We start from the raw sequence: 18,568 nt of genomic DNA on the forward strand, positions 1-18,568 counted from the left end.
CATTGTAGGCTGTTTAAATGTTGTAGGTATGGAAGGATACATAACCTTGTCCAGGTCATTATGGCCACACACACACGTTCACACAGTGAGTTTCAGCTCCAAGTGTACACAAATAGGTGTACATTTAAACCCAGTGTTAATACACAATACGTTTGGGTATTGTGATAGAAACATTATCTTCCCCTTTGCAGCTGTGTCCAAGAGACCACAAAAGAACAAATGTTTTGATGTATGGAGATTTGCAATGAGAGAGCAAAAGTGAAACGAGATCCCAGAGCATTCATGACTTTTCTATTGACTCTCTCTCACCCCATGCAAGGTGAAAATAAACTCTGCACTACAGTCATCAAACAGGACTGTTATTTCTGTACCTGTATATGTTTGCTACACTCCACTTTTCAAGATGAATCCAGCTCATGAGGACATACTCCGACGACATCGGACGGACATTGTGAAAGTTTTAGACGTAGCTCACGTCAAAGACAGCCTCATCGAACATGGAGTCTTCAGCACGCAGCTCTGGGATGAGATTGAAAAGGCGGGAGGGGAGTCGAAGCGAGAAAAGGCGTCCAGGCTCCTAGACAGACTGCCGACTCGCGGCCCCAACGCTTTTTCATGTTTCTGTGAGGCACTTATGGCGGGGGAGTACGACTTTCTTGGGGAACAATTGACAGAGGAAGGTGGGTGATATAAAACAGTTTTACATGATCATAGAAAGTACACTGTGCATCTTGGTTTCAAGTACATATTTGTGAGTCATGCTTTTTTCATGCTTCACACTTCTGAGACTAGACAATTGTAAGAAATAATAGTAGTGCATGACGATTACCAGCAAAAGATAGAGAAAAATTAGATGTATGAAAATTAAGGAGAATGACCGATACCGATATGTTTTTTGCTTTTTCAGCTGAACAGCAACATGTACTAGAGTCTGTCCAAGCACGTGGAAGGAGAACACCAAGCTCTAGTCACCACTTCTTTGAGGAAGTAGCTGTAAATGGCCAAGTAAGATCTGTTTTATTTCTAACCCCGTTGGTAGCATTTAGGAACACCTAGTACTGTAAGTAATAAGTATTCAGATGCCTTTAATATGTGCAATCTGTTTAAAAGTGAAGAATAGGAACAGTCCTCTAAATGACAAGAAGGTACTGTAACTTGGATGTTTCAGTTTGCATATTTGCAACAACAAGATTGGCTCTAACATCTGATTGAAAGTGTTTGTGTAATCCAACATAAGTAACATCACAACTTGAGCCTACTTACTAGCTACAATTGTATTGTATGTCTAATGTTTATTTTTGCAATCCACATTTACATCAGAAGAAAACCTTGTGAGAAGAGAAGGTGTTGATTAAAATCAGCCTTTATCCTGAATCTAAAATCTCAAAACCAGACACGGATAACGCCTGTAGCTACGGTGTAATCTTTATGTAAACAACAGGTGGGACAAAGGATGTATATAAAGGGCTGGGATCATGTTTCTTATTGTGATCTTTCATTGGCACACCTGTAACTTTCAAGCACCAAATTGACAAACATGGTGCAGTTTTGGTACAGGTGTACTAAAACTACAAGTATGGTACTGATATTAAAAAATCAGACCATGTCAGTTTGGATTTTTATAGTACTCTTCAATGGAAAATTAGCCTTGGTACTGTGGTGTATTTCAAATGTTTTAACATTTCAAATATACAAAACAATAACAAGGCTATTCTCTTACCATCTCTGTTCTTACAAGAACACTCCAATAGAATTAGAGAAGAATTAGGTCCATTTTTCCTTTTATGTGTATTTATAAGATGTATGTTTTCTTTCCAGGCTCAAACAATGGACCAGTCTTTAAGTGGACAAATCAACAACATCAAGAAGGAATATCGGAAATGCTTGTTAAGGGGGAAGGGAGTCACTCTTGTAAAAGCACTCAACAAAGTAATCCACTTTAAAAAACTCAGAGGCAAAAGGGCATCAGAACAGACAGTAACGTCCCTGAAATACATCAAAGAAGCATTAAAAAGTCCCTCATTTGATGAATCCAATGTGTCTGCTCTGACAGACTTTCTGGGCTTAGTTGAGAAATTGAAGCACATCAGAGATGAGTTACAAAAAGACGGGTCAGTTCCTGACTATGTAACCAAGCTGACTTCTATGTTAGCAGAAGGAGCTGACTTCTCCACTCTCTATAACACAACTCTTGACATAGGCTTGGATTATCTGAGAGATTTTGGCATGCAAGGGATGGATGCTGCTAGTAAATCCAAGTTTGGCTCAGTTTTGGTCCTCATCCCTTATCTCTGTGACCTTTCTGAACAAGCAGTCCAACTGACAAAGAGACGTGTTGCAGACAGAGTGGACAACTCACCTTCAAGTGAGGGTAGGTGACAGAAATATGAATTCCTTGAATTATGATGTGATAACATTTTTAGATTTTAGTTTCAGCAGCCATTTTATAATGTCATCATACAATTTTTAGAATAGGGTGAGCAACAACAGGCGAGTGAAGCATTTTGTGTGTTTGTCTTTGTGTTTTATTCTCAATTGATATAAGCACAACTTTGCCATACATCCTTAGCATTGCTATTTTGAGGACTGGATGCACTGCAAGGCAGCATAGGCAAGGGGGTGAAGTCTGCCATCTCTGCACTGCATGTACACATGTCTGAAGTTTTGTGAATTGACTATCGTGTATTTGCACAGCTGAAAGGATGGAGCCATTCAGTGACGTGGTTGTAGAGGGAGTGGCGATGTCACCCTACCCTGAACAGGACGAGGTGTTCTTACCTGAAGGCCAATCTTCTGCAAGGTTCGTCAACGAAAGTATTACAACACAACATAGGATTGTACACCATTGGTTCGACCTTGTCTAGCAGAAGTACCATATGAAGTGCAGTATTTCTCTTAATCACTAGGTGGTGCACATGTCCAAAGCACAGCAAAGTGTAAAATTGCAAAAGGTAAAGAAATGGGCAAAGGTTGGGAAAAAAACTATTGCATCTCATTTAGTGCACATTTATGTATATATTGTACATTGTACTGGTTATGGGATGGTATCTATCACATATATAAAGTAGAAGGAAACGAAAGGATGAAACATTTTCCTTACTTGAATTTCACATCTGTAATGTAGGAGCTACGTGGACATAGAAGGCACCATGATGTCCAGACTTGACCGTGCCTCAGAGAGAATCAGCCGGCTCGAACAAACACAGATCCGGTACTCTCAAGACAGGGACCGCACCAGCAATGGTATTCTAGAGGAGATAAAAAAACTGAACTCCAAGATGGACGTACAGGCTTTGAAGATCGACCAGATGGATAAGAAGATAGAACAGCAGTCACTACTACTGCAGCAAAATGAGGACATCAAGGCTAGTCTGTTTGATGTGTCCAACCACCTTGAGTACATAAAGAAGGCCCTGGGAGGACAGACAGAGAAAAAGACTGTACTAGAGGCCAAGGTTAGCAGCCTGGAAGGGAGAGTGTTGAATCTTCTAGAGCAGGAGATTGACAGATCCAAACTGATGGAGGAAATAAAGGGTGTAGAAAGTAAGTGTGTGGTACCAGACCTTTTCTACCTCTTATATTTGTTGTCATCCACAGTACTACCAGTATAATTTCACCGACAGTACTTACCTGAGTTCATCTACATAAAGAACCATACTAGGTTTCCCTCCTTCCACCCAAACTTACAAACAAGACCATTAAGACTTATTGACATGCTAGATGTAAATTAAGCATATTGTGTGTAATTGGTCAATGGATCATGTCAAGTTCAAGTTGATCAGAAGTTTATATATTGTGCTTCATGTTTCAGGTGAAGTAGTTGAGCTGAAGGAGTGGTTCCAGGATGGGGACCTGTACATCACAGAAAGGTTAGAACAGATGAACAGGCACCTCCTGGATGTGCTGCTGAAACTGGAAAGGGATTCTTTAGGTGAGTGGAACAGTCACACATCAAGAGTAATCCTCTTGATGTTACAGGTCCCAGAACTGTACCACAGAATTGTACAATACTAGGCATTGTACCACAGAATTGTACAATAATTGTTCTCATAAACTTGTAGACTTAGAAAGGCAATAAAATTTCATTTTTTTATAAATATATTCTGACAAGCATGGAGCAAACATTGCAGTAGCGTTGACTTTCTGTGTTTGCCTGTTTTTTTTGCATAGTATTGTGTGGCACATTTTACATATAGTTTAGCAAGTAGTGATGGCAAGTGTTGGACATTTTCCAATTACACACTACAATGTATGTCCACAAGTCATATTTTACTCTATGTAGTCTGTTGTACTTTTTACTGACTATACCTGTTGTTAAAAGGTGAATAATGACAGGTCCTTTTCTGTCTTATACTAGGTCGACAACTCTCTACAGCTATAGACATGGTAGAAAAACAACTAAAGTTCAAGGAATTCACACGGTTTGCCCGCATGTTGGGATTCTCTGACCAAGAGAGCACCAAAATCCGCAGCGCTGCACGAGACAATTTTGGCCAACAGAAGTCTGAACTCCTTCGGAAGTGGAGGGAAAAGAATGGCAGTAATGCCACAGCAAAGCACCTTGAGCAGGCGTGTAGGAGCACTGGTCTATCCACCCTGGCAGACAAGATTTCACGCATCTCTGGTGCTCCAAGTGCAGGTATCTGCTTTTATGCTTCTGTATGTTGTGAATCTATGTCTGTCTTCACCCTCACTACTGATTGACATCCAGTCAACACAACATTTTACAGTGGGTACTCCTATTGTATTAGTCTTGGCTTGGACAGAAAGAGGTGCCTGTCAATTACATCTAATTGACTACATTTTATATTAAGGAAACCTAGCCATATTTCTAGTGTCAGAACTAGTGAGGAATATTCGAACATCTGTATCTGTATAGCCTGTATAACTGCCTCTCGGCATAACACACCAGCTTCGCAGGCATGCAGTGAAGCGGCAGCTGGCTACATTGCACTGAACACCTTAGTACACCTAACATGTTTACTTACTTCATGTACTTGTCTGTGAATTAGTTAGTGCATGTAATTCCAGTTATTTAAAGCACCTGATTTGCCATATTGTAAACTGAATGGTAACTTTTTACAGCTCATGCAGTTAGACTGCCATCATTAACAGGTGGACAGGGAAATCCAAACAGACCAGTGGTCAGGAAGACCAGCTATCAGGAATTAAAAGGTGAGAAATTTATGTTTGTCAGTAATACCATATTTACCATGTTTCACAATTTGTCAAAATGACAAAACCGGTAACCTGTGGTCTCTACTCATGACCTATCAAATGATATACCTGATATATATAATGATATATAGGAGAGGGAGAGAGATGAAAGATACTACTAAAACGCCTTTTTTTTACCATCACCCTCACAGTGACAGCTAGCAGAGGAGAACTGTATACCAAGTGACACTGCTGCAGTGTACAGCAAGATGCTTATTACAGATGGCTGTTTGTTCAGTACATCTTCCTGTGTATATTTTATGTTTAACTTAATATGATTTAGTAACATGTATAAACATACAAATATTAACATTATACAATGTATAATGTAATAATATAAGTAGTCTGTAGTTTATAAAGATTCCTTACACATGTAAATAGAATCATAACACAACTTCAATATTTCATATGTATGTAGTTGAAAATAACAAAAGCAGATGAGATCCAGTACAATGTACATCAGTTTTAAATGCCCACTATTTTGGAACAAAAGTTATTCAGTGTAATATGCTCAATGTAACTTTCAATGTACACTTCATACATAGAATAGAATCACTGATCTATATTTGTTTACATCATTCTGATTATGTAAAGATGGTAATAAATAATGATTAATATTTGCATCATTATCTGTCATGATTACTTTACTTTACATGCCCATTCGTGTCCTTGGTGTGTTGCAGGCATTACATGTAGCATGGCATGGCAGTGTATGAATGCAGATGTAGCTTGTACCACAGAAGGTGGTGAGTCACACGTTGCCTAGCATTGATCATGAATAATTCCTATCTCTCTAAGGGTCTCGGGTTGTCATTCTTTTCATTTTATTTTGCAGTGTGCCACCTATCCAGTTACATGCTTCAGACCTTAGTTCTGATATGTGAGAGCAATTCTACCTCCATGTTGAGAGGAATGTATCAGGACAGAAAGAGACTATTTGGAGGGAAGACTTTATACTTTGTACTGACAAAGGTGACTTCGCGCCCAAGTGTTTCAAGGGGCATTCAAACACACCATATTGATTCATTCCATCATTAAATCTAACGGCATGATCTTGTAAAAAATAAGTGTACTGTGCGGTATAAGAGATGATATACGATCTGAACTTTTGACTTGTTTGCATTGTATAGCAGAACTTTGTATCCATGCCATTTCCACCTTTCACTACCTTAAAAGCTAGGGTCATTCTGTGTGCAGATTATTGATTTTTAACTGAGGGCAACGGAATACTAGTAAAAGATCCGAAGGACTTACATTGTAAGGGAGCAATGTGAGTTTGATGTCAGATGCATTCCTATTCAACTTCATTTCTATATCTGAATGCAGTCGTTAACAATATTCAGTGCAATCTTCAAAACAAAAGGGGCTGTCACTACTTGAAAATAACATGGTGCATGTTTCTTGTACATCCTATTTGCGCTTACAAAAAGTCAAAAGTAAGATCATGGTATTTTTTGCTGTTCCCCAGTACTATCAATGTCGACGGAGTTATTTTATATACAAAGAAGTCGGGAGGATAAATTTATTTTTCTCTAAACCAATAACTGATATAACTTGGTTGCTATCTACCGTAAGATAAGTCGGGCTTTCTACTGCCGTCACTAGGTCATGGCCTCAAGATAAGCAAACCACTTGTTGGCATCCTTCTTTTGTAACACATTGACAACTGAAGGGTTTGTTTTACCCCATCCGGCTTTGCTACTGTACAGTCTTATCTCTGATGGACTGTATACGTGGACTAGTTTTATGTCGACTGTGCTATAAACTTATTTGTTTACATGCTAAGTTTTAACTTGTTTCTTTGGCTCGACTGATGACAACCAGTGCGGTCCATTTTGGGAGGAATTGCAAACAAAAGACAATCCTTATTATATATTCCTTAGGATTATATTATTCACTGCTGTATGGTTATTTGTCGTCACTAAGTAAAGAGACTTTTTTTTCACAAGCAAGTGTTTTATTTACAACCGACGTTTCGGTGGCCGTCTCACGGTGTGTCGTCTTCCTCAGGGCAATTCTGACTGGTTCACATTGCACTGTAGCACACCTAAGGTCATAATTCGTCCAAGATTTCTGGCTCCAGTTCCGAATTCCGCAGAATTCTGGTACCAGTTAAGAATTCTGCAGAATTGAGTTAATCCATAAGGGGTCCTTGGTGGCTACCATGTATTTCTTACATCATTTTTACCTATAGTTTACGATATTAGCCCATCTAGATGTAAGGTTGCTGAGATGTAGGAATTAGTCCGGAAGCAAACTGGAAGTCCAGAATTAAACTGGAGGCTGTTAAAAGTTCTTCCCTTTTTCCTCGCCTTGTCATTTCTGCTGACACCTCATGCCATATGTCATGCTTCTGGTGCGCCATATTGAGAAAAGACTATAAATGAAAAAAAAAAACTGGCAACAGCAACACAAGAACATTACAAAACGTTCCAAAACAACTTGCAATTGCTGTAGTTATAATTCCCCCTATATTGTCGCCGGTGATATCGCCGAAGAGGGTAACCAGGAAACGTTACGGAGGTACATACTTTGTTCGTCTTTTCATGCGTGGGGTGCCAAGTACGAGATGTAACAGATAACGTTGTCGGTAACCATAAATTACAAAAACATTACAAAACGTTCCAAAACAACTTGCAATTGCTGTATTTATAATTCCCCCTATATTGTTGTCGCCGGTGATATCGCCGAAGAGGGTAACCAGGAAACGTTACGGAGGTACACATACTTTGTTCGTCTTTTCATGCGTGGGGTGCCAAGTACCAGATGTAACAGATAACGTTGTCGGTAACCATAAAGAAATCTCTTTTTCATGGAGGGTAATGACAATAAAATTGCCCTGAATGGCTTTCATCTTATCACTTACCATGGAGGTAGGGGAATAGAACGCAGCTTCTGTTGAAGGAGGGCTTCAAAATCACTAGAGCAAGCAAGATATTTGCCTACATTCAAATTGTCAGGGAAAACCAAAGAAAGCATTAGAAGATATCATCAAGACTAGTTTTAAAGTGCATTTAAGGAGGAGGAAGTTGGAGTTGTGGAGAAATATGTTTTATTACTCCTATCAGACAAAGTTCTTGTTTCAACATGATTTCTTCTTTCATATATTACTATGCTTAACTATTCTCTATACAAAATCCGGGTTATCCACCGTTTATGGAATACAGGCGCAATAGTCTAGAGATTTGGATTTGATGATGCTGAATTGCTGAAAATATATCTTGTTTCAGACGTTAGTTCGTGGCATATTAATTTTAAGTCTAGTAAAGAAGTGGGATCTATGTCAACGGAATATTTTTCTTGAAAGCTTTGTGCTTTTAGCCGCATACATTGACTAAGAATGTTCAACTTGAGAAGTTCGGAGGAAGAATTTGTATTCAACCTTCCCTATTTTTCTAAACTAGGAACCGACACAGCATGGTTGCTATTTGCTCTAAGGTACGTCGGGCTTTCTACAGCTGTCAGATCTCCCGATAAGCAAACCAAACCACTTGTTAGCGTCCTTCTTTTCTTTTCAATTGAGAACTGAAGGATTCATAACTCCTTAGGCTTTGCTACTGTACGCCCTTATCGTTCAAGGGATCTGGTATACTGGCAGGGCAATGTTTGTCTCAGGTCGACTCTTCTGTAAACGTAGTTGTTCATGTTGCGAGTTGTTTCTTGTGCCCAACGGATGGAAATATATATCAGCACGTTCCATTGTGGCACAAAGACGGAGAAAAGTGGTCTGAGGATTCACTGTTGTATAGTAGCTATATGTCGTCTTGTTCAAGGCACTCAAAACGAGTAGGTGTGTGTCAGCTGCGGCTGTTGATTGGACCTCCTGACCCCTTTCCTAAGTCAACATAAAGTTCAAAGCACAATAATCAAATAGAACCGCGTCCCTACGCCAGGTTCACTCGTGACACCGCTAGTAGTCTTCACGATGGATCCAGCACACGAAGACATACTCCGAAGAAATCGGACTAAAATCGTGAAAGTTTTGGATGTAGCTCGTGTCAAAGACAGCCTTATTGAGCATAGAATCTTTGACATTGACCAATGGGAACAGATAGAAAAGTCAGGGGACGGAACAGAGCGTGGCAAGGCTTCGGCGCTTATGGACAAACTGCCGCGAAGTGGGCCCAAGGCTTTTTGGTGTTTCTGTGAGTCACTGATGACCGGAGGGTATGACTTCCTTGGGAAACTGCTCATAGAGGAAGGTGAGTAGCAAGTATACAGGATTGACAGTACATTTCAAACATTTATTCACTGTACAGGTATTGCCGACTTCTAAGTTAATATTTTTCGGGGAGAGATGCGAGTTATGCCGCGGGACGGTTTTGCGTCAAGGGACTTGGCCGGGAACAGGGGTCTCTATCCTGCAAAGACCCTCCGCGGCATAACTCGCGTCGCTCCTCAAAAAAAATTAACACCGCCGCCTCAGAAGTCTGTGAAGGAGGCTAGTACAGGTAGATTCTCATAATCGATATGCATGCATATAATTATGCATGTATTTTGTCATTATGTTTTACTCTTAGGCTTGTTTTATATTCTGCTTTCGGGTAGAAGGAGTTATATATTAAGCAATTGTGCTTTTTGCCCGACACTCTTAGAATATATCACTGCACGAAAACTTAGATTTACCAGGCCATTATTGTTGGGTAATGTTTACTTTTTTTTAATAAACACTTCTGAACTTTGCAATGGCAGTAAATAAAAGTCAAGTACAATAAATCCGGACTTTTAAGGGTTGTAAAGGAAATTATAATAATAATTGCAATTGACCTTTATTTACTACGATTGTAAAGCCAGATACTGTGTACATAGTAAACATTACCTGAGTTTACTACCTTTGGTAAATCCAACTTTTCGTGCAGTGATGTGAACAAATAAAACAAAAAGTATACAGCATATAATTGCATATTCGTGTTTTACTACTGTCGTCATTGTCATGCTGCACGAACAAGAGTGTTTCCATACCAGGGTGTGTTCTGTTGCATGCATCCAGTGAAGCGTACATGTAATAGCAATTCAACAATATAGATAGAGTATGCTTTTATTAAAGGTAATGGTTGAAAGTTATCATAGGGGAAGAATTGGTTAGGGAGAGGGTATGTTCACTTTATGGCTCATATTGTAACATTTCCGGCTATCATGGGGTGCCTTGGCTTGTTGTTTTTTTTATGAAGCCCTGTCGCTTTATATTTTTCCTGAAAAAAAAAACGAGAAACAACAAATTAAAACGGTGTGGCCTAAACCAATAACTGATATAACTTGGTTGCTATTTACCATAAGATAAGTCGGGCTTTCTACTGCCGTCACTAGGTCATAGCCTCAAGATAAGCAAACCACTTGTTGGCGTCCTTCTTTTGTTAACACATTGACAACTGAAGGGTTTGTTTTACCCCATCAGGCTTTGCTACTGTACAGTCTTATCTCTGTTCAGGCAGTTTCAAATGTTCGATAAAATGTTAATCATAGGCTTGGGGCAAAATCATATAGATATTTCTGTTAGTTACTGGGAACGCGGAAGGTGAACCTTATGTAGTAGAATTTGGTACTGGCTTGTTCAGACAAGTTGTTAAAATCAAAGATGGAGCCTACTACTTTCAACATGATTATTGTATTATGAGAAGGGTCACTATTTGCTGGTTGTGTACAGGGCAGTGGTGTAATAGAAAATGCATAACGCATTCGCATCAACACCAGCAGAGACAAGTAGGAACAGGGACTAAATTACGTGATCATCAAAGTAAACTTTGATTTAAACTACAGGTCTCCATACGAAGTGTGAGGAGAGCGCAGGTGTACAGTGGACCGTGGCTAAAATGTAGGTACAGGAAGCTAATGCTTAGGTCACATTTGAAACGGCGCCCGTTCGGCATGTCCTCGGCGTAGACGCTGGCCGGCGTCATGACGCCGAGCGTGCGCCGTCTGCCAGGGTCACAATTAAATGATCCTTTACGGCTCCCCGTCGGGGCCTGGTTGTGCTCCGGCCGGCGGCTTCTTATTAATATTCATAAACTTGTGGTCCCCTTGGCGGTCGGTTTCTGTCAGGGACCCGTCCGGTGCCCGGCCAGTCTCTCGTCTTGACCCGTGCGGCGTGTGGTAGGGTGCCGACCGGCTCTTACAGTTCGGCCGGGCAGCTGTCAGGTCCCTGGCGGGGTCCAGTGGGATCCTGGCGAGCCCCTGGTGGGATCCCGACGGGCTCCTGTCGTGTTTTTGTGCCGGTATATATATATATATATATATAAGCGCTGCACTGCCTGCCACGTCACGTGTAGAGTACACTAAAGTTGCCGATAGCGCGTCACCACTACAACCTAGGTCTTCTGGCATTGGTGGCTGGAGAAGAGAGGCAGGCAGAACTGGTGTGTCGCAAAAGACGATGGTGGGTTCGCCCCTGGTTGATGCGCAGACCCGTGTACGGACAGTACGAGTCACTGATGATAGAGCTATGTCGCGAACATCATTGCGACTTTAAGTCCTTCCTACGAATGGAACCACAGATGTTTCACGACCTCCCACACCGTGTAGGCCCGTCCATCGAGAAAAGTCCAGAGCAAGTGCTTTTTTGTGTGAATGCCCTCTACTTCTTGACACATTTCAATGTATTCATAATGATTTACAATAACAATAAATTTAGATATTACAGTCCAGTCTGTATGTAACACTTCTGTTTAATTCTATGCAGTGCTAAGCAGCCCTTTCCAGATGCCTAAAACTCGCTATTACCCTACTCTTAGCGACCGGGAACAGCTACCGATCCTCGAAAATTGCCTTCAGGGTAGCCCACATGCAACACAATATCACTGTTCATTCCTGAGGTTCATGTATGCCGGGCTGTCGTCTCGGCTGTTTTCCATTGCCCTTCGGCATTATGGCACACAAGTATACGGAGTAACACACACACAAGTAAACGGTGTAGCACACACATGGTGAACTGTGCGACGTAGTCTGAACAAGGAGTTTACATATGCCCCATATAACCCCATTTTCCTAACCACCTTATGCACTGATCAGCACATGTGACGTCATAATCTTAGGCAGGTGCCTGTTCGGCCGCCTGACGGGTCCCGGACAGTGAGGTTACGGCTTCACTACGGTGTACCTTGCCGAACGGGGCCCGAAGTGATTTCTAGTTTGACTTAAAATCAATTCGGCGACCGCGCGGGGCCAAAAATAGACCGACAGTCGTCGGGAAGGTCGCCGGTCTCCGCCCAGGTCCCGTTCGGTAATGCCGAAAAACAGGCAGAACACGCGCCGAGCGGGCCCCTTTCTTTAATTGTGACCTAGGCTTAAGGGACGAACTAACTTGATTATGTGAAAGATCGATTATTGTGTTTGCCGTTACAGCTTTATCCGGGCAGATAACTCGCATCAGGAGCGACTATGGGAAATGCGTGTCTAGGGGAAAAGGAGCGATTGTGTTAAAGGCATTCAAGAACGTTGCTCACTGTATAAAGACTGGAGGCAACAAAGTATCAAAGCAAAAAATAACATCGCTGAAACACATCAAAGATGCTCTAAAAAGTGATTTGTTCGATGAATCCAATCAGTCTATTCTAACTGAAATCCAGAATTTAGTTGAAGAATTGAAGAACATCAAAGAACACTTTGCCAAATGCAAAGAAGTTTCCGAACACGTGAACACATTAAAAAATATGTTGGCAGACAGAGCGGACTTCTCTGATCTCTATAACAGAACAGTTCGTGAAGGATCTGACTACTTAAAGCAAATTGGTTTGCAGGGGCTGGATAGCTCAAGTAAATCTAGATTTGGCTCAGTCTTGGTCCTCATCCCCTATCTCTGTGACCTTTCTGAAAAAGCTATCCAAACGCTGAAGCAACCATCCACAGCTCCAGCAGATGACTCTTCCTCAAGTGGAGGTAGGTACAACAAATACTATTTTCTACACGGAAACTTTTGTCTTATCTATATCTGCCTTAGTGATAATAGACTAACAACATCTTGCGAATAAAACAGGCGTTAAGTAAAAAAAAAACCTCTTCCTTTGGTGCAGTGGGTTGATAATCTAATGTGTTTTGGGCATAATACTAGAGGGTTGATAATTTAATGTGTCATGGGCATGATATTGGAGGGTACAGTACACTCCCTCCTTTTACCATGTACACATGTTACATGCCCAAAGGAAGCCAGTGTTTACAGAAATGTTACTTTCTTGGGTGTCTTTACTAACTTGGATGGAAATGTATGTTTATCTTCATTCTTGTCATGGATTGATAGCCTATCATATTAATGAATGCCTAAAAATAGAATCTCTCTAACTATTAAAGTTTACTGAATGAATAATAATTTTTGTCATTGATGATGGAAATATTGTATTCATTTGTATAATGATAGCTGAACATATTCTTCCCCTAAATAAATCTTAACAAAGGCTATTCAAGTATTTCCTCATCAAGTCTACAAATAAGGTCCTTATTTGCACAAGATATCTTTTACCAATGCTCACTTTCAAAGTGTGACATTCACGCCATTTACCACGGTGAAATCAGCACCATCGATCAAATTAGGTATTTGTTTGCATAATTGATATCTATCTACATCTTAGCCTTCTCTACTTGTCTCGTTAACACACATAAGGCACACTTGTTGACACACATAAGACTATTTACTAGTCACCATGTCGAGTAAGGAGACATCTGGTACTTTTCTATTATTATATCAAAGGAGGAAGATATGGCAATAATTCTCGAGACATTTGGCTTTGTCTTTTTTCACATCCCTTTCTACTTGACCTTTCTTAATAAGCGGTTTAAAATATAAAGAGAGCAACTCAAGTTATATCAGAAAAGTTTTCATTTCTTGATTTAGGTATACTAGATAGATAATCCTAAACTATTATTAATGTTTTTCATATCTACTTGCACAACAGGAGAAAGTAAAAAGGCAGCCACGGGTGCGGAGAAAACCGTCTCTCACGAATATGCGGATGCTCCAAGGTACTTCGACAATATATACGTATTGTATAATATATGAAATTATCTTTCATATTACATATCCATGTCATGTATGTGCCTGATATTTGTAACATTACCTGCTGCAGCACTTTTAACTGGCTCTCTCATTGGACATGTTAAATAATGATAATAATAACAATACATGTCATATTCAATCCTGTCTATTATTTAATATTTATCCACAAAATGTCATTTACAAATAGCAGCTATGAATCGTTTTGGACGAACCTGGGCATTGCATACTTGATGGATGGCAAAACATAATTGAAAATAAAAGCAATTGTGGAATATCAACTAATTGTTAATTATGACTACTAGGACTTTTTTGCCTCATATGGCACAGTGACAGTGATAGCGTCAAGCCTATGCCCTAATTGGTGGTTATCACATGATGACACAAGTCTAGTGGAAGTCATCCAGTTATTACTGATAGTACACAGATATATTAGAAATGTCATTTCTTCTCCTCGCAGAGGCAATGATACAACGAATCAGATGATTTTGGAGGAGGTGCTAAAGTTGAGGCAGCAGCAGGACGAGTCAGAAGCAAGGCTGAGTCAGAAGCAGGACGAGTTGATGAAGGCTATAAAATTAAAGGACCAAATACAAAAAATCAAGGATATCTTCTCTGATGTTTCTGGACATCTCAAAGACAACAAAGAGGTTTTGACAGGACAGTCAGCGGTCGTGGCTAAAGTAAGCGATTTGGAGCGGAAAGTGCAGAATCTCCGAGACCAACCTCTGGACATGAGCGACATGGTCAACCTCGTGGAGGAAATTGAGAGCATACAAAGTATGTATGTGCGTCTTCTTAATATGCTCTCAACAACTGATGTTCATTGCAGGACTTTTTTGAATATTCAAAGACAGTCGATTTAGGTCATTTACAACCTGGTCACATACTGTTAAATCAAATTCAATATCTTAGTTTGGTTCTCTGAAACCTTTTTTCTAGCATTCAACAGTTTCATATCCTAGTAATATCATTGTTATTTTATCTGAATTGTGTTGCAGAGGAAGCTGGTAACCTGAGGGCCTTGCTTACAAAAGATTGGCCTGAAGCTATCGCGCTACAGCTAGAAAACATTGACCAAATCCTGAAGGACGTACTGTCGAAGATTGGTGAGTGTCACAAATCTTGATACAGGATATACAATTATAGGTCTACTTTTTAAATTTTTGTTTGCAACGTGTCTAAATTAAATAATGTTGGTCAAAGATTACACCCACAGTCAGCTATCAAGGTTTCAGAAACACCTTGGCTTTAATCCAATTCGTTGCCTTGATATACATATAACTAAATAGATATAATCTCGTTGCTATTTGAAATAACTACCGCCATCACTAGTTGGCGATAAGCAAACCACCTCCCGATTAGCAAACTACTTGTTGGCGTCCTTCAAGTTGTTAACACATTGGCACCTGAAGGTTGTTTTCTTTTGCCCCGCCAGGCTTTTCTATAGTACACTCCTAAAAAGTTATCACTGATGGACTCTGATATATGTAACAATATTCATTGTATGTCCAGTTTTCTATACACGTATTACCTCCAAATATAAAAAGGGATATGTGCATGATATCAGGCAGTGCCACTTTAGGGTTAGATGATGCTGAAATATGATTAAAGCATTAACGGTTGTTTCATCATTCCGATATCTCCAGCCGTAGCCCAGCCAGGTGTCATGACTATTGCTGAAGTGATAGAAAACAGCATCAGTGTCACCTGGGCAGAAGCACCGGGAGCCAAAGACAGCTACAGTATCAGCATCAGTCCTGCTACCGGTGTCACCAACCCTATTGGAAGTGTGGACGCTGGAGCCACACTAGAGTACACCTTCACTGGTCTGACAGCAGGAACCCTGTACACCATCAGTGTTGTAACTGTCAGTGGCAGAGTGAACAGTGTGGCAAGAACAGAGACACAGAGGACAGGTGAGTACCCTGGCCTGTGTATTACTTCGTACCTAGCTAGATGTACATCGATATGTAATTGTCAGCCTTCCCTAATGGCGATTTCACACCTATTTTGAATCAGCAGGATTTTACATCTTGCCTGCTTTTGAAATTAAAGTAAAGCTTTCAATTTACATGTACCTATTGTCATGAGAGTGAGTTTTGCTTGCATGAATTACAATTGAAGGCCAGTATTAGTGTTAGGATGGCTGTTGAGTTCATCATCATATTAATGAAGAGCACATCTAAGCTGAGGAACTCATCAATCCACTGAAGTTGGATATAATCTGGACGTTATTTGTTTGGAGATCATCAATGGTTATAAATCGTGATTTGCATGCTATATAATCAGAAGTGCCGAAACGTTTTAGTGTTAAATGGTAGGAACTTATTTCTAAAATATTGGAGTGGTGAAGTGCTATTTTTTATTGTTACAGATCCAGAAACCCCTGTTGGACGCATAGTGAGTATGAACACTTTGAACCCTCTCCCCCCAGTAATAGGGTGTTCTAAGTTTGTACAAGTTCTAATTATATATCTGCCCCGGCTAATTGATTAGTCACGAATACATTAGTGAACTTTGAAATTGAAAGAATCAAATATTTTACATGTCACATTTATGGTATGTGTGAACACTCTAAGGCACAAAGAAACGTGACATAAATTTCTTATTCTTATGTCAACAATTTTCTATTTTTCCCAGGTCAGGAATATTAACGCCATCAGGGAGGAATATAAGGAAGTGCTGAAAATGAGAAAATTAACCCTGTTTGAAGCCTTGAAGAAAGTAGCAAAGAGTAAGCTCGTAAAGAGTCAAAGTAGTAAGCTCGGAAAGAGTCAAAGTAGTAAGGCATCATCAGTAGAGAAAGTAACATCTTTGAAAGACATCAAAGACTTCCTGAAAGATTGCCCGCGTAAAGAGCAGTCGCCTAAAAAGCAGTCGCCTAAAGAGCAGTCGCCTAAAGAGCAGTCGCTTGATGAAGAGCAGTGGGCTCTGAGGGATATTTTGGGATTGGTTGAGAAGTTGAAGCACATCAGAAACGAGTTAAAAGAATACCGCCCTGTTCATGGACTTATGACAGAATTGAATTCCAAGTTGGCAGAAAAAGCCGATTTCTCCACTCTCTATGACGAAGTAGAGAACGGAAGAGGCTTGAAGTACGTAAATGATTTTGAGCTTGATTGGGTAGCTAAAACGGACATGTCAAAAAAGGTTGGCTCTGCTTTGGTCCTCATCCCCTATCTCTGTGACATTTCTGAACAAGCTGTTCGGGAGATGAAGACACAATCAAGTAAAGGTACGTTTACCAAACAAACATTGCTAGTGCATTTTGTTGTATGAAAAAAAGAATATAAAGAACGTCCGGTTTTTGTAATCCTGAACATGCTATGGTCTTGGAATCTTGGTGATGCAATAAAATTTTATTGTCTATTAAATCAGCTGCAATTGTGTAAATTAACATTTCTTGAAGTCACATTTAGGATTTGGTTTCTATGATAAAAAATAGTCCAGTTTCTCTCAGTGTGAAAAGATGCAATGCCCTATCTCCGAAATAATAGTTTCTCTATAAACATTATTAAGAACTTTTTTTATAATGATTAATCTTACAAGTTGATATTAAAAACGACAAAGACAAAGTTTCCAACTGTATGACCTAGCTTGTTTAACAAGCAAGTTAACTTCTTAAATTAATGTAATAAATTTTCAGTTTGTGAAAAAAACATCACCAGGCTAGCGTATGTATTTTGTAAAGTTAACCTTAAAATACCAATGCCAGAAGTACGGCTATATAAAAAAACGATGCACTGTGTACATCAGAAAATGAGTAAGCAATGCCATGAATTGTTACCATTTGCATAGATCCCTTTTTTGATTTATTAATAGCTCTTGTGATTGTCATGGACAATACTGTTAACATGTTACATTTTCTATCTGTCACTGTAGCACCCAGTGGAGCAATTCCGAAGAAGAAGAAGTGACACTGCTGTTATGTACAGCAGATCCTCCTCGTAGGCGGCACTTGGCATCATTATTAATCTAGTTTGTGTGAATTGTGCTCTTTATTTGTAAGACCAACCACTAAGTTGCCAATACTATGAGATATATACCGATCAGTTATGCAGAAACACTTATGACATCATGGTGTTAAAGATACATTTTGTAGTCAAGCATAATCTATGCATATGTACATTTGAATGTATCTTATTATCACTAATAATTTTATTACTTCATCAGAGCTCTCCTTTTTGCTGTACAATGTATATTTTACATTAAAGAATTGTGTAACATATAGAAATGATTAAAAAAAAGCATCCATAAATCTAACATTGTAGCACTAGTTGCGATATCTTTGAAGTGTCCTCTGCATGATCATGTGTTTTAGATACAGCTCTGTTCTATTTTGATGTTGCTGTTGTGTACTAAAAGGAA

At 39.8% G+C, this 18,568-nt stretch overlaps 1 protein-coding gene across 1 annotated transcript; it reads left to right on the forward strand.

Moving 5' to 3' along the window:
* The first annotated feature begins 77 nt into the window (after nt 1-77).
* LOC109474095 lies at nt 78-18,117 on the forward strand. Its single transcript, XM_019774307.1, has 17 exons — nt 78-680; nt 908-1,005; nt 1,819-2,371; nt 2,695-2,800; nt 3,125-3,543; nt 3,812-3,931; nt 4,358-4,639; nt 5,086-5,175; nt 9,222-9,419; nt 12,556-12,845; nt 14,100-14,166; nt 14,837-14,977; nt 15,199-15,306; nt 15,847-16,116; nt 16,575-16,600; nt 16,841-17,435; nt 18,083-18,117. The coding sequence occupies exons 1-17, from the start codon at nt 404-406 to the stop codon at nt 18,115-18,117; spliced, it is 3,675 nt and encodes a 1,224-aa protein (XP_019629866.1). The 5' UTR covers nt 78-403.
* The last annotated feature ends 451 nt before the right edge of the window (nt 18,118-18,568 follow it).

The sequence above is a fragment of the Branchiostoma belcheri genome, unplaced genomic scaffold (genome assembly GCF_001625305.1).
Source record: "Branchiostoma belcheri isolate BF01 breed outbred unplaced genomic scaffold, Haploidv18h27 scaffold30, whole genome shotgun sequence".
In the NCBI taxonomy this organism is placed as follows: domain Eukaryota; kingdom Metazoa; phylum Chordata; class Leptocardii; order Amphioxiformes; family Branchiostomatidae; genus Branchiostoma; species Branchiostoma belcheri.

Excerpts from the sequence above, each read along its gene's own strand:
- LOC109474095 (XM_019774307.1), top strand. The coding sequence starts at position 404 with ATGAATCCAGCTCATGAGGACATACTCCGACGACATCGGACGGACATT. Across the intron at positions 1,006-1,818 it reads AAGTAGCTGTAAATGGCCAA|GCTCAAACAATGGACCAGTC; the intron begins GTAAGATCTGTT and ends TTTTCTTTCCAG. Across the intron at positions 16,601-16,840 it reads AAACCCCTGTTGGACGCATA|GTCAGGAATATTAACGCCAT; the intron begins GTGAGTATGAAC and ends TATTTTTCCCAG.